General features: G+C 34.4%; 1 protein-coding gene across 1 annotated transcript; it reads left to right on the top strand.

Annotated features, from left to right (window-relative positions):
* The first annotated feature begins 1892 nt into the window (after positions 1 to 1892).
* On the top strand, positions 1893 to 18223 carry LOC109341130 (elongation factor G-2, mitochondrial-like). Its single transcript, XM_019578954.1, has 20 exons — positions 1893 to 2399; positions 4169 to 4390; positions 7916 to 8037; positions 8127 to 8277; positions 8910 to 8981; positions 9431 to 9526; positions 10880 to 10968; positions 11058 to 11124; positions 11809 to 11847; positions 12340 to 12400; positions 13606 to 13715; positions 13814 to 13888; positions 13975 to 14043; positions 14147 to 14268; positions 15548 to 15673; positions 16023 to 16143; positions 16270 to 16370; positions 16450 to 16510; positions 17382 to 17435; positions 17791 to 18223. Exons 1-20 carry the CDS (start codon positions 1995 to 1997, stop codon positions 17893 to 17895), a joined length of 2268 nt encoding a protein of 755 aa, XP_019434499.1. The 5' UTR covers positions 1893 to 1994; the 3' UTR covers positions 17896 to 18223.
* Positions 18224 to 21926: the final 3703 nt, after the last annotated feature.

Below are 21926 nucleotides of genomic sequence, written 5' to 3'. Positions count from 1 at the left end.
AATAAAAGTATTTTAACCATTTGGATAGCTCATTCAAAAACTCCAAAATATTTTGAACTATCACTAACATAAAAAAGACAATTAAAACGAATATGAAAACTAAAAAAGAATGACATTTGTGCTTCCTTTAGTAGTAGGGGAGAAAATATGAAGACAAAAAGATGTGAGAAAGAGTATGAGAAGAAGGGAAGTAGTGAAAAAGAGACATAACTTTTATATTGTTTGGTATGAAATAAAAGAGAAAAAAAGAGGGAAAAAAGATAATAAATCTTCTCTAACTCTCTTATTCGGTTGAATAGAAAATGAGAAAAGAAAAAAAAAATTATTTTTAAAAAGACAAAAACATCCCAAGAATAAATAGGAAAAAAATTATAGACAAGTAGTAGTGTGAATGCATGATAGATAATTGTGTAGTTTCTCCTCCCCTCTTTCTAATTTCTTCCCAATCATGGAGATAAAATTTTTGGACATGAGCCCCACAATTTTTATTCTCTCTTCCCTATTTATACACTAAACCAAAGAAGAGAAAATTCATAAATCTCTCTTCTTTCTTTCTTCACAATTTCTTTCCTCACTAATTCTTGCCTACAAAATGAAAGCCAGAGAGAAAGATAAGTAACAATGTTACCTTATTAGATTAGATGATGTTAATGATTAAAGCAATGTATTTGGAAGAGGGTTTAGTTGGCCTTGAGTTGAAATGAAAAGTGAGCTCAAGGGTGAATTGAAGTGATTGACTAGCCAAACTTAGATATATTTATTGATTAATTTGAGTATAATGATTTCAACCACTTATTATACTTAATGATCTATATCTATACTTTTATACTATTAATAAAGCCAAAATAAGTAATAACCACAACCATGATATAATTTTTATATTCCAAATTTATCTTTTGTAACCTCTCTCATTAATAATTACTATAAACTTCCACACATTATTCCATTTCTTTCATTTTTATATTAATATATCATTAATCTTTCACACATTCTGTTATTTATATCTTCACTCTCTATTGAGTTTATATATTATATTTCTTATATTTAAATTGTTTTTTCTTGAATAGTATAATATGAAGATAATACATTATATATCAGAAAAAAATAAGAATATAGATTGATCGACAGAGAGTGCTGATCAACACACTAATATGTAATAATATACATAAGAAGAACCACATTTTTAACTTTAGAGTAATTACTAAATTGCATCTTTTCCATATTTTTTGAAGTTTCAATATTTTCACTTATTCCAATTTTTGATATTTTAAAAATCAAATATACATTTGTTCTTTATTTTCTAAACATACCCTTATTTATTATTTATCTTTTTCACCACATATTTCTCATTTATTTTTAATTTAATTTTCAATGTACAAGTCTATTTTATTCAAATCATGTCAAATATTAATACAATTTAATAATTTCTTATACTACTTGTATAAGTAGTATTTTAAATTGTGTCTGCGATCGTGATAATGGTAATGGTTGCAATTACTACAATTATTGTTAGTGTGGTATTTGTGGTGTGAATTATTTTGTTATTAATAAATATTTTTAAATTTAATGCGACATGATATAATCTTATACGGTCCGACGCAGTTGAACTGCGACCCGATACAACCACATCATTGTGATTTCAATAACATACTAAAATTGTAGTGTAATATAGTTGTGACAGTCATCACAACCAAAATATTACAATAACTTTATGATACTGAGCATAATTTAAATAACTTATATAAAATTAAACACTAAATATTACTCATAAAAATCGAAATCTAAATTTTTTTAATGAGGATTTGGCTGAGTCCTTAAGGTGCTGTAGAATGAGGGAAGAAACATATGTTGATAGGTAGGCATTAAAAAAACCCGAACCTAGCCCATTATATTTTTACCTGAACCGTTTCAATCCATTTTCTTTCTCTTTTCTCAGGGTTTTAGCCTTCATCCCATCAAAACCCACAACCAAAAAACCACCTTCCACCTTCACCATGTCTCGATTCTCCAAATCCTCCGCACCGCGCCTCCTCTATTACACCATTCGCTCCTCCTCCACCGCCACTACCGCCTCTCCTTCCTCCTCCCTCCTCGCCGCCACCTTCCACCTCCGCCACTTCTCTGCCGGCAGCAACCTCGCGCGCAATAGCGACTCGAAGGAGCCATTGTGGAAGGAGTCTGTGGCGCGAATGCGGAATATCGGAATCTCGGCTCATATTGACTCCGGCAAGACGACTCTGACGGAGAGGGTTTTGTACTATACTGGTCGGATCCATGAGATTCATGAAGTCAGGGGAAGAGACGGTGTCGGCGCGAAGATGGATTCGATGGATTTGGAGAGGGAAAAAGGGATTACTATTCAGTCAGCTGCTACTTTCTGCACATGGAAAGATTATAAGGTAATATCAATTATATTGAAGTTAGTGAATTTTGTGATTTTTAGAGATAATGAGTTTTTGATGTATGTAGAATTGGAAATAAGAGGCATAAATTGATGTGTTTGAGACTTGAATAGTGTTTTTGAAGACCATAAGGTCTAACAGTTGCGTTTAATGGCCAGTTTGTTTCAGTTTTTATTTCCCTAAAAAGAAGTGATTATTTTGATTAAAATCAGTTATGAATTCTGACACTTGCTCACTTGTTAGGTTGAGTTTTCATAAAAAGATCAGCAGCTAAAAAATGCTGAAATTTGGTGTTCTATCAGAAGCTATAATTTTCACTTTCTAAAACAAACACTTTTGCCAAAGCCACTTTTGTTGAATTACTTTTTTAAGCCTAAACAAATGGATTCTAAGTTGAATTGAAGTATTATAATTTGATGGTGAGTTTTTTTATGTCTGTAAAATAGGAGTCATGAAATTTTATGAGGTGTTTGAGATTTCAATGGTGTTTTTGTAGACTATAAGTACATAAGGATTACAGTTGAGTTTAAGTTGAACTGAAGTAAGTGGATTTTGAATTTTGATAGGATGAAGTATGTAAAATTGGAACCACGAAAAATAAGGTGCAATAGTTGGATTTAAGCTGAATTGAAGTGAGTGAACTTTTATGGCTATTGAATTTTAAAGTACTTGTAATGTATAACAAGAGTCAAGGAATTTTTTTGAGGTGTTCGAGGATTGAGTATTATTTATGAAGACTACGAGGTGTAATGATGGGCCTCTAATGGGTATTGATGGGCCTCTAATGGGTATTGATGGGCCATTCACTTATATGTGAATAGAATTAGAGGAATCAGTTGTAGGAAAGAGGGAAATATAACAGAGTGGAAAAGTGGCATAGGATGAGTGGGGGCAGAAAATGGTATATAGGAGGGGTGCAGAGAAGAGTAGTGGTACATCTGAATTTTGAGTGCTTTTACCTTGGGAAGGAATGCATCTGTTGAATGCTTTTGGTTTGGGAAGGACTGCATCTCTGTTGATACTTACTGTTCTTTTCTTTATTTTGTTGGTTTGCTGTTTTCGATTTTCCAGTGGTCTTTCATCTGTTTTGCAAGGAGCCAAGCTCCTTCATTCTTGCTTTAGTAGCATCAATATTTTTCAGTTCCTAACATAACAATTGAGTTCAAGTTGAACTGAAGAGAATATATTTTGAAGGAATCTTGTTAAATTACTTTGCAACAAGTTGGTGCACAGTTATACATACATTATACTTGTGGATCTTCCAATTTTTTATAAGAACTAAGGGTATTATTTTTGTTCCTTTTAACTAGTGAGTGGTTTAATAGGATAGTAATTTTGAATGTTGACTTGTGGGACTCCTGCAACCGAAATAAATTACTAAATAGGCAGCAACATATGGCATTGTGTTCTTATAATTTATTACTATTAGGCCAAGAAACTTGAGCAAACCCCCTAAAACGTCCTTGTGCTACTTGTCTCTTTTCAATTACCACATAGTTTCTGATCATGCTTACCTGAAATGGGAACAAAATACAATATAGTTTTATCATTTACTGAGAAAAAAATGTGTGATACCAACACAATTTCTCTCTTGAAGAAGTCATTCAGAAATGTTGAAATTTAGGTAAAGAATAATAAATTTTCTTGCTTGCATTTTTGACCGTAAAGTAGTAAATGATATATTCTTCAAGCCTTTTAGATAATGCTTTTTATTTGTCCTTACACATCTATTTATCTTTTCAATCCTGTAAAATTTGTCTCTGCAGATTAACATAATCGATACACCTGGTCATGTTGATTTCACCATTGAGGTTGAGAGGGCATTGCGTGTCCTTGATGGTGCTGTTCTTGTTCTTTGTAGTGTCGGTGGGGTGCAGAGTCAGTCCATTACTGTTGATCGGCAAATGAAAAGATACGAAGTTCCAAGACTTGCATTTATCAATAAACTTGATCGGATGGGAGCAGATCCATGGAAAGTTTTAAATCAGGTAAACTTTTGAGATAAATGGAGGTCATTATAGATATTAATAGTTTTATTGTCATTCGAACAGTTTTGTTTAGTTGAAGAAGAGAACTATATGGTAACCTTGATAGGAAGTTAGGAACCAAGTTAAATGTAAAGTTATCTATTGAAGTACTCTCTCTTGTTCATCGGTGTGGAGCTTTGAATAACACTCTCAGGCTGCACTGCTCCTCTTCTTTTCATGTCTCTTCTCGTTTAAACTTTAGGTTTTCATTTAACACACCATTTCACTCTCACTTGAACATTGCACTTTTGTTTTATCGCTGCCATGCCACTTTGCGGTTTGTGCCATATGGGCCGCCATTTTCCATCAAACGCTGATTGTACAGAAGTGATTGCCACGACAATTGTGACTTATATGTAGTTATATATTTAGGTGGGACTTATGTATTAGGGATATATTAGGAAATTGGAAGTGACTCAAGTGAGAAAATTATTATTGTGAGAAATGAGAACAATTACTATGGACCAGTAGATGTTTTTTGAATGATTGTGACCCATTAACTAACTTTTAATCTCAACCATCCATGTATGATTGTATAGCTCTTATTTATTGTTCACAATTTTTATATGAGAATTTGTTCTCACTTGAGTCATGCCCATATAATATATATATATATATATATATATATATATATATATATATATATATATATATATATATATATATATATATATATATATATATATATATATATATATATATATATATTATATGGGCATGACTCAAGTGAGAACAAATTCTCATATAAAAATTGTGAACAATAAATAAGAGCTATACAATCATACATGGATGGTTGAGATTAAAAGTTAGTTAATGGGTCACAATCATTCAAAAAACATCTACTGGTCCATAGTAATTGTTCTCATTTCTCACAATAATAATTTTCTCACTTGAGTCACTTCCAATTTCCTAATATATCCCTAATACATAAGTCCCACCTAAATATATAACTACATATAAGTCACAATTGTCGTGGCAATCACTTCTGTACAATCAGCGTTTGATGGAAAATGGCGGCCCATATGGCACAAACCGCAAAGTGGCATGGCAGCGATAAAACAAAAGTGCAATGTTCAAGTGAGAGTGAAATGGTGTGTTAAATGAAAACCTAAAGTTTAAACGAGAAGAGACATGAAAAGAAGAGGAGCAGTGCAGCCTGAGAGTGTTATTCAAAGCTCCACACCGATGAACAAGAGAGAGTACTTCAATAGATAACTTTACATTTAACTTGGTTCCTAACTTCCTATCAAGGTTACCATATAGTTCTCTTCTTCAACTAAACAAAACTGTTCGAATGACAATAAAACTATTAATATCTATAATGACCTCCATTTATCTCAAAAGTTTACCTGATTTAAAACTTTCCATGGATCTGCTCCCATCCGATCAAGTTTATTGATAAATGCAAGTCTTGGAACTTCGTATCTTTTCATTTGCCGATCAACAGTAATGGACTGACTCTGCACCCCACCGACACTACAAAGAACAAGAACAGCACCATCAAGGACACGCAATGCCCTCTCAACCTCAATGGTGAAATCAACATGACCAGGTGTATCGATTATGTTAATCTGCAGAGACAAATTTTACAGGATTGAAAAGATAAATAGATGTGTAAGGACAAATAAAAAGCATTATCTAAAAGGCTTGAAGAATATATCATTTACTACTTTACGGTCAAAAATGCAAGCAAGAAAATTTATTATTCTTTACCTAAATTTCAACATTTCTGAATGACTTCTTCAAGAGAGAAATTGTGTTGGTATCACACATTTTTTTCTCAGTAAATGATAAAACTATATTGTATTTTGTTCCCATTTCAGGTAAGCATGATCAGAAACTATGTGGTAATTGAAAAGAGACAAGTAGCACAAGGACGTTTTAGGGGGTTTGCTCAAGTTTCTTGGCCTAATAGTAATAAATTATAAGAACACAATGCCATATGTTGCTGCCTATTTAGTAATTTATTTCGGTTGCAGGAGTCCCACAAGTCAACATTCAAAATTACTATCCTATTAAACCACTCACTAGTTAAAAGGAACAAAAATAATACCCTTAGTTCTTATAAAAAATTGGAAGATCCACAAGTATAATGTATGTATAACTGTGCACCAACTTGTTGCAAAGTAATTTAACAAGATTCCTTCAAAATATATTCTCTTCAGTTCAACTTGAACTCAATTGTTATGTTAGGAACTGAAAAATATTGATGCTACTAAAGCAAGAATGAAGGAGCTTGGCTCCTTGCAAAACAGATGAAAGACCACTGGAAAATCGAAAACAGCAAACCAACAAAATAAAGAAAAGAACAGTAAGTATCAACAGAGATGCAGTCCTTCCCAAACCAAAAGCATTCAACAGATGCATTCCTTCCCAAGGTAAAAGCACTCAAAATTCAGATGTACCACTACTCTTCTCTGCACCCCTCCTATATACCATTTTCTGCCCCCACTCATCCTATGCCACTTTTCCACTCTGTTATATTTCCCTCTTTCCTACAACTGATTCCTCTAATTCTATTCACATATAAGTGAATGGCCCATCAATACCCATTAGAGGCCCATCAATACCCATTAGAGGCCCATCATTACACCTCGTAGTCTTCATAAATAATACTCAATCCTCGAACACCTCAAAAAAATTCCTTGACTCTTGTTATACATTACAAGTACTTTAAAATTCAATAGCCATAAAAGTTCACTCACTTCAATTCAGCTTAAATCCAACTATTGCACCTTATTTTTCGTGGTTCCAATTTTACATACTTCATCCTATCAAAATTCAAAATCCACTTACTTCAGTTCAACTTAAACTCAACTGTAATCCTTATGTACTTATAGTCTACAAAAACACCATTGAAATCTCAAACACCTCATAAAATTTCATGACTCCTATTTTACAGACATATATATATATATATATATATATATATATAAATGATGTTGTGTCTGAAATATATTTGGTTGTATTTGTAATAACTGCCACATAGCAGTTATTAGCCTATGAAAAATATGGGCTGCTGGTGTGGTGTCTAAAGGAGATGTGTGTGTTGTTATTGTAAGGTTGGACATATTACTCTCTGTAGGAGACATGCGTCTCTGGAACAGAAAATCATTGCTGTACTGTGTGTAGCAGGAACTTACATCTCTGGGACAACAAGTTTATTGATGTAGATTGTATAATTTCTACGTTCTTCAATAAAACTATTCAATTTAAGTTTGGTGGTCTATCAAACATGCTGGTGAAAAAATTGAATTGAAAACTTCCAAACTTGATTTTTCATAATAAACTGGTCTTTAACAAGATGTCAAAACCTCTGTTTGTCTTAATTTTTATACATATAGAGCCTGACTCAATCAATATTTTGCATCATAAAATGTTCAGACTATAAAGTTTTACTTTTGTGATTTTGATGCCTATAAGATTTAATTACTATTTAAATGAAATTGTTGCTTTCAGTTTAGACCATTTTGTCTTGTTTTTCAGGCAAGATCTAAGCTTCGACATCATAGTGCTGCAATGCAAGTTCCAATAGGCTTAGAAGATGATTTCAAAGGGCTTGTTGATCTTGTGCATTTAAAGGCCTACTATTTTCATGGTTCTATGGGGTCTGTTTCTAAAAATTCTGCATTATTTATTCCTATGATTAAGTCTCCTTGGCATTATTCTTCTGATTACTCAATGTTGCTTATTGTAGTGAAAATATTGTTGCTGAAGAAGTTCCTGCAGACATGGAAGCTTTAGTGTCAGAAAAGAGACGTGAACTTATAGAAACTGTGTCAGAGATTGACGATAAACTTGCTGAAGCTTTTCTTAATGATGAGCCCATATCAGCTACTGATCTTGAGGTGTGTGGGTAACAGTTTGTTTTTATTTCTGAGTTTTGTATGTTAGTTCACATGATATTCGCCATTTCACTATGTTTTCTACTTCGGACAATTAGTTTATTCAGCCTATTCTCTGAATGTGTCAAGAATCTTGACATTTGACTATTCTAGATGTTTATCAATTAAAGATAAAGCACAGATGTGTCAGCTTGATTTGGTATAGTATGTTGCACAGGTGCAAGTGTAGATACCTTATACACAAATCCTTAATTTTTTTAAAAGCTTACATAGTATCCTGTATCCACTATCTTTGGTGTAGTAGCTGTGCTTAAAATCAGTTATTGTTTTTGGCCACATCATTCTGCTATCTGGGTTTGACTCCTATGTCCTTCGTCTCTAGTTATTGTAACAGTGTAGCCAACTATGTAGTTCCCATGTTCCTCGATTCGTGTTTTACTCTATGCTTGTCCCTTGCATTGCCCTTTGGTAGTTAATCAACGTCATCAACAGATTCTTATGCAGTGGTAGTACAACATTCTCTGTTACCTGCATGTGGTTTTTTGATATAGTGATATATGAAAACCAGTAGTTACTTCCTCCTCCTCGTCCCCCTCCCAAGTTTATTTTTAAATATTGTGTTTTTTTGTGTGTAGGAAGCAGTAAGAAGGGCCACCATATCGCGGAAATTTATCCCAGTTTTCATGGGTAGTGCTTTCAAAAATAAGGTAAACACTGAATTACCATATACTCATGTGTATTCTATGCCGTATGGGCTTGAACTTTATTCCTCCCCTTCATCAGGAAGATACATTGTACTCTCTTTTACTTTAATTTTGACCTAATGCTATGATTTTAATGTAAATTATGATGTGTCTCAGAAGACTTTACTTTTGAAGTTCAATCCATTTGTATCATTCTAAGTATCACAGTGGTCACTAGTGGTGTATCCATGAGCAGTTATACATGTCAGGTTACTCCACAAACTTTTTTTGTATTCAGTGCTGGTAACGTCATAGGCCCCAGCCCAAAATTAAATACAAGGCTCTTTATGGCAAAACAGAGAACTTCCGAACTTGAACATTCTATATTTCATGCATGCTCAATTCTTCATCTCGTATTTGTGTCATTAACTTAATTCTCTTATATTTGTCATTTTCTGCTGTTACTGGTACAGGGAGTGCAGCCACTTCTGGATGGTGTACTTAGTTATTTGCCTTGTCCAATTGAAGTTAATAATTTTGCCCTTGACCAAACTAAGAATGAGGAGAAGGTACTTGATTCATAGAAACTTTGTCCTTGTTTTTCTTCAATAGTATGATGCTATTAATATTGTCTCTATTGGCAAATTGAGCTTTGAATTTGAATGCCAATTTCTTGAATCATGAATAGTAAGTTTTACTACTAAAGTGACAAAAATTGCTTAGAATATGTGTTCTATACTTTATATGTAATAAAACATTACTCAGTCACTCAGAAACTAGAAAATATAAACATTAGACACAGGCTGGCCCAGTGGGGTATGTTACTAACACATCTATCCTCTCGAAACATATTTATGATCTGGATACTCCCATCCTTATTCCTCTAAGACAGGATTGATGTCTTAAACAGTCATGGTGCCATAAATATCCTTCCAAGTTCCAAGTTCATGTTGATACTTGATACCAATAATATTTGCTGAATCACTTTCAAATTCAAATACTACCAGCCTGTAACCAAGTTTCCAAGCGAACTTCATTCCTTTGGGATACCCCAAAGCTCGTCTGTGAAGGCTGTACAAGTACCAATGTGATAAGTATGTCCTCTAATCCACGTCTCATTATCATCCCTCAGTTCCTCCACATCCTGCATTACCCGGGTTGCCTTTTGAGGCTCCATCGAAGTTTTCCTTTATTCAACTACCAAAAGGGAATCTCCAATTCTCCATCAGCAAAATTAATTGTGGTGGACTGGGTTGTAAAGGTAGCACAGCCTTTCTGCAGATTGGTGTTGGTCATGTGTTTTGACTTGTGTCTGTTCTCGTGGATAAATCTGGTATTTTCCCTTTCAAATATTGGACTGGGTTGTAAAGGTACCACATTATTTCCTGCAGATTGGTGTTAGTCATACGTTGTAAAGTTCATCTGTATTCAACCATCCTATCTTATCAATAATGTTTGTTTATTATGTTCTTGCTATTGTATATTACTATAATCATATTAAATTATGATAAGTGTGTTTCAAGTAACCATGTTTAGTTCATTGGATAAAATATAAATTCATTTTGAAAGAGAATTAAAATACAGGGGATAAGATATCCTACACAAGCTAAATACTAAAAAGGAAAACTTTAAAGAACCAGCAAATATAAAATAAAGAATAACAATTATCAGAAATGATGTCTCCCTTAAATGGACCATGAGCTGATCACCAGAGAAACCAACAGCCTTATTCTATTCCACACTATTTCTAAAGACACAAAAGCAACTTGAAAAATCTCGGCAATTCTCTATGACCATATGCACCACAGAAGAGCAACAGATTGCACAGTTCCACAAAATCATGAATATGATTGCTATGCTATTTTTAATTCCGATCAAATAAATATATTATTGGATTATTCTAATAGTCTATACTTGTCTAGGTTGAGTTGCCTGGAAGTCCCGAAGGTCCACTTGTGGCATTGGCTTTCAAGTTGGAGGAAGGTCGGTTTGGTCAGTTAACATATCTAAGGTACCCTAACCTTATGATGTGGTCAATCCTATTTCAAACTGTCTATTTGGTCTTTTTTATATATATTGATCTTCTTTTTTCTGATGAAGAATCTATGAGGGTGTCATTCGGAAGGGTGATTTTATTATTAACGTTAACACTGGCAAGAAGATCAAGGTAAGTTTAAGGCTCCTCACTGTTCTAGTTTGATTACAGTAGTCTTATGAACATGACTGTTTTGCCTTGTGGGTCTAATTTCCTTTTTCGCATGTAATTATGTTGTTTTTTCTGGATTTAAGAACTTCTGAGAAAGATATGACTCCATCCAAACTTTTATTATGGTATTTTTTGAACTCCGAATCTACAATTTTTTTTGCTGTTTTAATTAAATTGTCATGGGAAAAATAAATAGCAAAAGCATAGTTTTTTTAGATTTTTCAACAGCAAGTTACTCCCAGGTTATGAAACTAGTCCATGGATTCAAATCTCCAAGGCTGAGACTTAAGTGCATCTATTCAAATTCTTACTTGCTTCTGTCTTACTAACGGCATCGAATGATTATTTAAGCAACTTAATCTACTGAAAAGGAATCTAACTTAATCATACATTGGTGATTTTTCTCCTGTATTTTGTGGTCAGATGAGATCTTGTCTCTCCATGTTTGTACTTTTTCTTAAAACAGTTCTTCATCAAAGACTGGTACTAGTTATAGCTTTTATTAGCTTAATGAAGCAGTAAACATAATTGAAACAAAATGCATTGCAATGAGCTCACACGATCATTTCCACGTCTTTGTTTTAATGCATTGCCTTTTGCCAGTATAATGAACTTGTGGCTGAAACCTTTCTTCTCTTAATTCAGGTTCCTCGTTTGGTTCGGATGCATTCTGATGAGATGGAGGTTAGTTTATAGACTCAGTTTGTTTAGTGGATAAAAAGGGCGACCCAGTGCACGAGGCTCCCACTTAGTGGGTTTTGAGGAGGGTAGATTTACGCAGCCTTACCTCCACAAGCGGAGAGGCTATTTCCAGGATTAGAACCCGTGACTCTCATGGTTATTAAGCAACAACCTTACTGTTGCGTCAAACTCACCCTCTAGTTTGTGTAGTGGATATTCCCATTAAAATGCCTTGGGAAAAAGAAGGCTTGTTTGGACAGCTAAATTGTAATTTGAGGAGGTTGTAGGCTATATTACCGGAATTCACACTGATATCCTAAATTGACTTAGCTTAGATACCAACCCATCTATGTATATGAATGTTTTATGTTGTTGATTAAACCAATAGAATGTAATTGCTCTGCTAGATTTGTTCTCGAGAACTTTGGCATGTTTAGTTATTCTTGGCCACCCCCTTTTAATTTCTAACTGGGATACTTTATTGTAAGTCTGCAGGACATTCAAGATGCTCATGCTGGGCAAATAGTTGCTGTATTTGGTGTAGATTGTGCATCAGGTTCTACTTTTCTCTTAGCTCAAGTCTATGCATTTCCTGAATTCTACATTGCTCTGTTTTTGTAAGCAGGATTTTTCTGTGAATCTGTTGTTAGTGGTTTAAGTTATTTTAAACTGGACATTATATTTTTGGGAAAATTACTCTTGACGCATCTCATGTTTTCATTATCACACCAAGCTCCCTTTAGTTTTATACTGTGAGGGGTGTAAATGTGATGATACCATTAACATCTAGGGGGAAAGTGCAATAAGAATATAAATCACAAGGGGGGTCGATGTGATTTCTGAAATCTTATGTGCAAAGTATAATTAAGGCAAGCCTCAAAAGAGATCATTTTAATTTCCCCTTTATTTTAATTAAAGAATACATTTCATTTGAGGGCTTAAAAAACTGATTTGCATCTGGGGAACATCAAATTAAAAACTGTTGATACCGGGGAACATCAAATTCTAAAAAAGTGTAGGACTAAGACACCTTATATTTTTAAGTTAAAGTATAAGGAAAAAGATTCATACTGAACAATCCATGACTTAGGACTGTGGAGTGTAGGGCACTCTAGGGTTGCTTACGAGTTGGGTTTTGGAGGGGAAGGAAGGGAAAGGGAAACCATCTCACAAGTGTGTTTCATGGCTCTAAAGGCTTCCTTTTCCCTTCCTTCACCTCCGAAACTCATCTCACAAACGGACCCTTAATTGGTGGAAAAATGGAATAAAGATGTTCGGGGAAATGAAATCGTTACATGATAAAAGCATCCGTCCTATTTTCTCTTTTATTATTAAAATTGCAAAAAGTTCAAAACTGACCGACCTCTAATTTTGTTGAAATTCTAAAGGGGCTTGTCAATGACATGTGTACATTCGTATTAGACTTTTGTTAGTCACAAGTTGTCATTGTGTTGTACAAGGATTTTGTTGAACACATTTGACAGGCAGACATGGCACCAACATGTCTTTGTTCTTTTCAACAAAAGCACCTCCACCTTTCTTGAGTTGCCTGTAAAAGTTCCTCCCAGAGGGTTTTTTATACTTTTCTTCTATGTCTGTTTGTGTTTCATGTGTTATATTTTCAACTGAACCTTGTGCCTTCTGTGGTTGATAAGCCAGAGATATGTTTTTGTGGCAATCTCTCTGTTCAATACTTACATCTTATATTTTTTGTTTTATTTAATTGTGTACTAGCCTAATTAATTTTTCCTTGGTCATCAGGAGATACTTTTACTGATGGGTCAGTTAAATATACAATGACTTCTATGAATGTTCCTGAGCCAGTGATGTCATTAGCTGTACAGCCAGTCTCAAAAGATTCTGGAGGACAAGTAAGTTGTTTCTTTTGTGTAACACGCCAAGTCCTCCTTTCTAGGCTTTGAAAGAAAGTTATGTCGCATGTTTGACTTGTTTTGTATGTGTCTTGTAGTTTTCAAAAGCTTTGAATCGCTTCCAAAAAGAGGACCCTACTTTCCGAGTTGGTTTGGACCCAGAGAGCGGGCAGGTTATCTTCTATATCCTGTTTAGCTTTCTCATTTAGGTGACAAGGTCATTGTTCTTATCCTCACATTAGTACACTTTTGTGGGTAGACGATCATTTCTGGAATGGGGGAACTGCATTTAGATATCTATGTTGAACGCATTAGGAGAGAATACAAGGTACTCATTTTTTCACTCTACATTTTTTTATCAATTTATTGTTGATACTGGCTGAATGTTTTCATCTTATGGAGTTTCATTCTTATATATTTTACCTGTTAAGGTTGATGCTTCAGTTGGAAAGCCCCGTGTAAACTTCAGAGAAACTGTTACCCAGCGTGCTGATTTTGATTATTTACATAAGAAGCAAAGTGGAGGGCAAGGTCAATATGGTCGAGTAATTGGGTAAGTATAGATTACTACTTATTTTGTAAGTACTGTATGTCGTAACTTAGCTACATTTAGGAGTGGCATTGGATGAATTTTGGATTGGATTATAATGGATGGATTAAAACTTAAAAGTAAAATGCAAACCTAACAAGTCCCTAAGGGCATTGTTTAAGGATTCAAAAAGTAGAAACTTTGCATTGGGTTTATCTAATATCCTTATCATCTTAAAGTTGCTATACTTAATTCCAATGCAAAGTTTATGCTTCTTGAATCTTAAACTCTTAAAGTTGCTCTTAGTGCATTTGTTAGCAGGACCGAAGAAAGTATTCCATTAATCCATTCAGGATCTATTTCAATATTGTCCAACCCATCCACAAGTCAAGTTACTGAATATCCAACCCATCCATGAGTCACATTAATAGATTGGACTTTAAAATCTCATTAAAAAAGAAATAAAAAAGAACTCTATATGCTGAGGACCCTGCTAGTATTGCATTAATTCAAACTTACCCAGAAAATTAATTCAAACTTACCCAGAAAATTAAATCTACTGTTTGGATGTCAGGAATTGGAAAAGTTATGAACTTTATCTTAATAATCGCCATTGAATACAATGCCAATATCTGAAAGTTGAAGCTCAAATTTTTCCGAACTTTCCCAAATACAAACAAAAAAGGTACTGGTATTCAAAGTGCAGGAATTATTTTCACCCTGGGAATTTTAAACTGCCCAGCACTTTTTAGGGTCTAAATGGACAAAATTGAAATTAGCATTAAATATTAAAGGAAAATGGAGACACTATAGGTGACTCTTCCCAGGCCCACAGGGTGAGTCCTAGGCCTTAACGAAAAATAATCTTAAAGAAATAGTATGAAACTTGCATGGATTTTAGTCTCCTAGAGAATGATAACGTCAAAGTACACGAGATCAAAATTCATAAGACTAAAGCAGAACAGCACCAGTCCATTTATGAGATTAAGGGTTTTTCTAATGTGTGCTGTCGGGTACATAGTTAACACCTTTTGGTAAATTTGCATTTTTTAAAATTCCTGTCCATCAATAAGTGTGTCGTCATCAATTTTCCATTGCAAACATATCCATTTTGAGTAAACTAATATATTTCCTTGGATACATTAAAAAAATTACATTCTGAATTTGCTAATATGGTTGACCCCGATTGATCATAATATAACTTTGTTCAATTATTTTAACTACTATGGTAGAGGCTATTGTGATGTTCCTTCCTTCCTCAACCCTGTTCTGTTTTTCATAGCGTATTTTTATATGATTGCAGGTATATTGAACCACTTCCTGCAGGATCAACAACTAAGTTTGAATTTGAAAACCTTCTTGTTGGGCAAGCTATTCCATCAAATTTTATCCCAGCAATTGAGAAAGGTTTCAAAGAAGCTGCCAACTCGTGAGTGAGATTTTTGTCATTGCTTGATTGTACATTCTGTGTTCTAACTTCTAATTTTACTTTTTTTGTTCATCAATATCAGAAACCTGCCTATGTATGTTTGATTCTATAAATATTAGGTCCTAAGCCCAGTTAGAAGGTGAAGGTTGTATTAGTTAGTGGGCAACCAATATAAAACTTTGTTGAATCTCTTAATATGGATCGTTGACGTTATTGTTGTTCATCAATATGATATTCAATATTGTACTCTATCAATCTAATAATCTAGCTTTTTTTTTATTATACAATTTGGCCATGAATGTGATTGACTTTATATTTCATGTCAAACCTAATTCCCCTCTTTATACAGCGGTTCCTTAATTGGCCATCCAGTTGAAAATCTCAGAGTTGTCTTGATAGATGGTGCTGCCCATACTGTTGATTCCAGTGAACTTGCATTTAAGATGGCTTCTATCTATGCTTTTAGACAGGTCCCTTTCATTTCTGATATCTATTTTAGGAACATAATTGCACATGTCCTATTGGTATAAACTACCGTTTCCTTTGCACAACAATTATGATCTCCTCCTTCACAATGTATGGTATTATCTTAACAGTGCTACACAGCTTCCAGACCAGTTATTTTAGAACCTGTTATGCTTGTTGAGCTAAAAGTACCAACGGAATTTCAAGGAGCTGTTGCTGGTGACATCAACAAGTGAGGGTTTTTTATTTCAAGGAGATAATTGTACTAAGTTTTCAGAAATTTCTAAAATACCTTTATCACTCATGAACAGGAGAAAAGGTATTATTGTTGGAAATGACCAGGAAGGAGATGATTCTGTCATTACTGCCCATGTAAGCATCTAGAAACTGTATTTTAACTATTCAAAATTCATAGTCTCCATTGTTGAGCTTGAAATTGTGTAAAATTTTGATTTGATGGTATAAAAGGTAAATGGACTCTAGGTTGGTTCTTATTTCTTTTTCTACTAGCTATTTAGGCTATCCTTTGTATGCATTACTTAGGATTATTTGTTTGACATAGAAAACCAGGCCTAGGGTAGTATAAATTTGTTTCCATTTTATCATCTAGAAGGCATACAAGTATACTGTAGTGTTAAATAGTAATAGTAGCATGTTTGGGTTTGCATTGGGGCATCCAGATTCATCTTAAGGGCTTAGGGCGCTGAAGGAGCTGATATAGGAAAATGCCACTTTAAGTTCTTGATTTCTGGTTGTCCTGCAAAAACAAAAAAAAACCAACATTATTTTTTTGACACATGTCTCAACAACCACGGCCTTTTGATTTTGTATGTGCAAGCTTCTACACTTGATTTCATATTATTCCAATAAACTACTTCTGGAAGCATGCTCCAAGGTTTGGTTGCAATAATGGATGATCAGGCCTCATAATCTGTTTGTGAAATTCATGATGGTGTAAAAATGTTATTGGCATTTCGGAAAACTGGAATTTTCCTGCATATTGTTCATTTGCTTATTGCTTGTTTCATTTGGGTTTTATCCCGCATACAATGTTTTACTCAGGGTTGCATTTATGTTAAGTTTATCGTAATTGTGTATTTGCTGTCTCAATTGTGGTTGTGGACTGAAATTTAAACCCTGCTCCTATGCATTTTTTTAAAAATTATTGTAGTTTGTGGACTTTCAGAAAAGTTGTTTGCTTATTTGTCCTTGCTGAATGGTTTGCTGTTATAAATTATTTCAGGTCCCTCTTAACAATATGTTTGGGTACTCTACAGCTCTTCGTTCAATGACACAGGTGAATATTACGTCAGCCAAGATATATATATATATATAGATTAGAATTGTCAGAGATTTTAACTTATACAACTTCTCTAATAAGACACTTTTAACTAAGTTGTACATACCAATAAAAGTGATTATTTTTCTTGATTTTTTTAAAGAAAATTATAACATTTCAATTTTACTCTCATATAATACTGTTCCTTAATTAATAGTCTTATTGAAAAAAAATGAGATAGTCAAAGCTTTTAATAGATGCAAATGAGAAAAATGATAATAAATACTGCATAGAAAATGTAATGTGGTGTCCTATAATAAGGAGCATACTAATACTTGGTCATTATTTGGTGTTGGTTCTTAAATAACTGCAGGGAAAAGGTGAATTCACAATGGAATACAAGGAACATTCACCAGTTTCTAATGATGTACAGACACAATTGGTAAATGCGTACAAGGGGAATAAAGCTGCTGAATAACCAGGTTCTGTTGGAGTACACGGGCCTAAAATTTAGGACAGTAATTTATCTAGAAAAGAAGGAATTGTGACAATAATATAAGATATAGGGGTCTGATTCATTTTGTTTGGGTCAATCAATTTTGAAAAGCAAATAAAAGTTGCTGCTGTAATTGTAGTAGTATATAATTTAATGATCTCCTATTGTTTTTTTGCATAATTTAGTTAAACATAATGAAAATCTTTAAGTAGGTAGTTATATAAGATACACTTTGCCCAACTTATTCACTAAAAAAATTTGGGAAATGTAGCATTGATTGAAAGTTACCTTTCTGTTCATTAAATTCCATTCAGGTATTTGTGTAAGCATGTAGTGATGTGTTTTTTCTGTCTAAATTTTGGCTTTTACTGATTTACATAGTCTGGAATTAAAAATGCGTGGAGAAGGCTCCTAAGATGATCTTGCTAAATGTGCATTTTTTTGGTACTACTAAGAGTATTTCCTCATCCTTTTTTTGGGTAAGGAACTAATCTCTTTTGAGATGTATGATCGTCCCTCTTAACAAATATCACTCCCAGGAATTGAACCTACCTTTTGGTCATCATGAGAATTTAGCGGAGTTTTAAGTGCATTAGGTATTAGATTATTTAATGACTTGATATTTTATTCATTTTTCTTTCTAACAATGGTTATACAGGATGATACAAAATAGATAAATGAAAATCCACTGGGGTCAAATTAGGAAGGGAGAGGGCGTTCAGTTTAACAAGAGAGACAAGAGAAAAGTGAGAAAGAAGTGAAGAGAAATCAATCCCGTTGGAACTTTGGACAATTATGTTATATTTGTTATTGAATCTTCCTTCACGGTTGGATTGAGACATTTCGATTTGGATAGAAGGTTCAAAACAACTAATTCTTCAATCTCAACAGTTGGATAATTGAGAAGCTTTCTCGTGTGGGGGAAATTGGGCCATGACAACAGTATATGCTTCTGGTTTTTCTTATATTCTTAGTTTGTTATTTCAAACTTCTTGCTATGTTATTTTTTGTTAAGATTTTCATTGCTCAAGATTTCCATATATATCATATTAGTCTACATTTCATATCTTTTCTATTTCTGAAATAGATCAAGGATGAACTCTTCTTTTCTCTAATATATGGTGTCATACCTACCATCCACCTCTTTCAACACCACATAAATCTTAAGTTGTAAAATCCTTCATAGCTCTATTCTATGCCCGAGTGTGTTCAATTTCTTTTTCAATAGCTGCAATGCTAAAATCACTTTCCAAACCCTAAACTGAAAATCCTAAAACTTATACTATTGCCTCTTAATTTATAGAATTCCATGATATGAACTTAACTTAGATATGATAAATAATTTATTCTTTTATTTGCAATAATAAACAGTAGGGTTGTGATTTTTTGAATATTATTAGTGATAGGAGTACACTCCTTAGTGTGCCTAAGCCTATTATTAAGCATGTGTATTCTAGGAGAAAGAAAAATAACTAATTAGGAGTTATTAGGACAGTAGTTTAGAATGAATAAATAGAGGTTTACACATCTCTTGTGAAGGGGGAAAATAATAAGAATAGGAATAACTGACTCATGGGGAGTTTAGTTTTGGTTTCAACTGGTTTGGGAGGGAAATCAGTATAGTACTTTTTTGTATTTCTTGTAATACTTTCTGCATTTAATAAAACATTGCCAACCTAGAATCAATCTGATTCCTTGTTGGGAATTTCTATACTGTTTATCTACTTACAAATTCTGAAATAATACTAGTTCTAACACTGGTATCAGAGCACCGATCTGGTGCCCTAAGAACACGCTGCAATTCTGTTTTATGCGCATGGTATTGACGAGAAGCATGGCCAGAAATTCGGATGACTGGATTCAAGAATGAGAGGAGTTGCGACGGGAAAGGGAAGAACAGAGGACTCGTCTGGAACTGTATGAGGCCAGGACGAAGCGTTTAGAGGAAGCATTGGTTGCACTAACCGAGAGAAATATAATTCCTAATTGGCATGATGAAGGCAGTGGAATATGGAATAGGAGGAGAAAGTGAAAATGATGAACAGCGAGGCAGAGAAAAGTGGCGAAAGTTGGAAATTCCAATTTTCTCGGGAGATGATGCTTTTGGATGGAGTCAAAGGCTTGAGAGGTATTTTTTACTAAAAGAGGTGACGAAGATAGAAAGGATGCAAGCAACATTGGCGGCACTCGAGGGAAAGGCTCTTACTTGGTACCAATGGTGGAGCCGATGCACTCCAAATCCTACATGGGAAGGGTTCAAATTGGCGGTGGTTAGAAGATTTCAACCTTCTATGGTGCAAAATCCCTTCGAGCAACTCTTGGCTTTGAAACAATTAGGCACGGTGGAAGAGTATGTGGAAGAATTCGAGAAATTTATGGGAGCCTTGAGGGAAATTGATCAAGAATTTGTAAGGGGAAATTGATCAAGAATTTGTAAGGGGAATTTTCTTGAATGGCCTTAAGGAAGAGATCAAAGCGGAAGTTAAGTTGCATGAGCATCATACACTCTTGGAGGTAATCCAAAAATCTATCATGATTGAGGAAACGAACCTAATTTTACAAAAGAAAATTATTGCTAACAATTATTCTAGACCCTCGAATTTTGGTAGAAACAATTTTCCTAGTAAATCGGTGACTGTGGAAACTAAAACTGGTTGGGACAAGAAGGCTGAATCTTTTTCGGTTGGAAGTGGACCCACAAATTCAGGTCATATGCAGGCTGCCGACAGTAACCGAAGCAGGGGAGGTGAGTTCAAACACTTAACTGGGGCTGAAATGAGGGAAAAGAGAGAGAAAGGGTTGTGTTTCCGTTGTGATGAGCCTTCTACTAGAGAGCATAGATGTAAAAGTAAGTAATTTAGAATGATCATATTGGAGGAGGATGAAGAGGAAAAAGAACAAAATAATGATGAACCGTTGGTGGGAAATTTTAATTCTTTGCAATTATGACTTTGTTCCATGGCTGGACTAACTTCAACTAAGTCTTGGAAGATAAAAGGGTTGTTGTTGAAAGATAGAACAGTAATCATATTGATCGATTGTGGAGCTTCTCACAATTTTATTGCCTCGGATTTAGTAAACAATATGAAGTTGGAGGTGTTGGACACACCTTCATATGTAGTGGAGGTGGGTGATGGACATAAGGTAAGGTGTATGGGTAAATGCCCTAATTTACTGATCAAGCTACAACAAATGGAAGTCATCCAAGATTATTATTTGTTTGAATTGCGGGGAGTAGACATGGTGTTAGGCATGGATTGGTTGGCAAGTTTAGGAGAAGTTAAGGCTGATTTTGGCAAGTTGGAACTGACTATAAAGCAAGGACCGAATGTGCATAGACTCATTGGAGATCCAGCTCTTTCCAAATCAGAATTAACATTTGGGGCTTTCATGCAAATGTTCAAAAAGGAAGGCGAAGGACTAATTTTGCAATTTATAGGGCAAACCAGCTCATCACAACAACCACTTCAAGTTCTAGAAGCAGTTGACAACCTCCTCTCGGAATTCTCAGAAGTATTTGCAGATCTTCAAGGCCTACCCCCTCAGAGAAAACAAGACTATGCAATACACCTCAAGGAGGGGACTGAAATTCCTAATTTGAGACCTTATAAGTACCCTCATTATCAAAAGTCCGAGATAGAAAGATTGGTGCAAGAGATGTTGGTTGTAGGAGTCATCAGGCATAGTATCAGCCCTTACTCTAGTCCAATCATATTGGTCAGAAAGAAAGATGGAGGATGACGATTTTGTGTGGACTACAGAGCTTTAAATAAGATCACTATTCCAAACAAATTTCCTATTCCTATCATAGAGGAACTTTTGGATGAGATAGGAGGAGTAACCATTTTTACTAAGCTGGATTTAAAGTCTGATTATCATCAAATCAGGATGCATGAGGGAGATATTGAGAAGACGGCTTTCAGAACACATGAGGGACATTATGAGTTTGTCGTAATGCCTTTCGGCCTTACTAATGCACCTTCCACATTCCAATCTCTTATGAATGAAGTTTT

Source organism: Lupinus angustifolius, unplaced genomic scaffold (genome assembly GCF_001865875.1).
Source record: "Lupinus angustifolius cultivar Tanjil unplaced genomic scaffold, LupAngTanjil_v1.0 Scaffold_371, whole genome shotgun sequence".
NCBI classification, from domain to species: Eukaryota; Viridiplantae; Streptophyta; class Magnoliopsida; order Fabales; family Fabaceae; genus Lupinus; species Lupinus angustifolius.
The sequence above is the reverse complement of the archived record's forward strand: the minus strand, read 5'-3'. Positions and strand labels throughout refer to the sequence as shown.

Excerpts from the sequence above, each read along its gene's own strand:
- LOC109341130 (XM_019578954.1), top strand. The coding sequence starts at position 1,995 with ATGTCTCGATTCTCCAAATCCTCCGCACCGCGCCTCCTCTATTACACC. Across the intron at positions 15,674-16,022 it reads TTCAAAGAAGCTGCCAACTC|CGGTTCCTTAATTGGCCATC; the intron begins GTGAGTGAGATT and ends CTCTTTATACAG. Across the intron at positions 16,371-16,449 it reads GTTGCTGGTGACATCAACAA|GAGAAAAGGTATTATTGTTG; the intron begins GTGAGGGTTTTT and ends ACTCATGAACAG.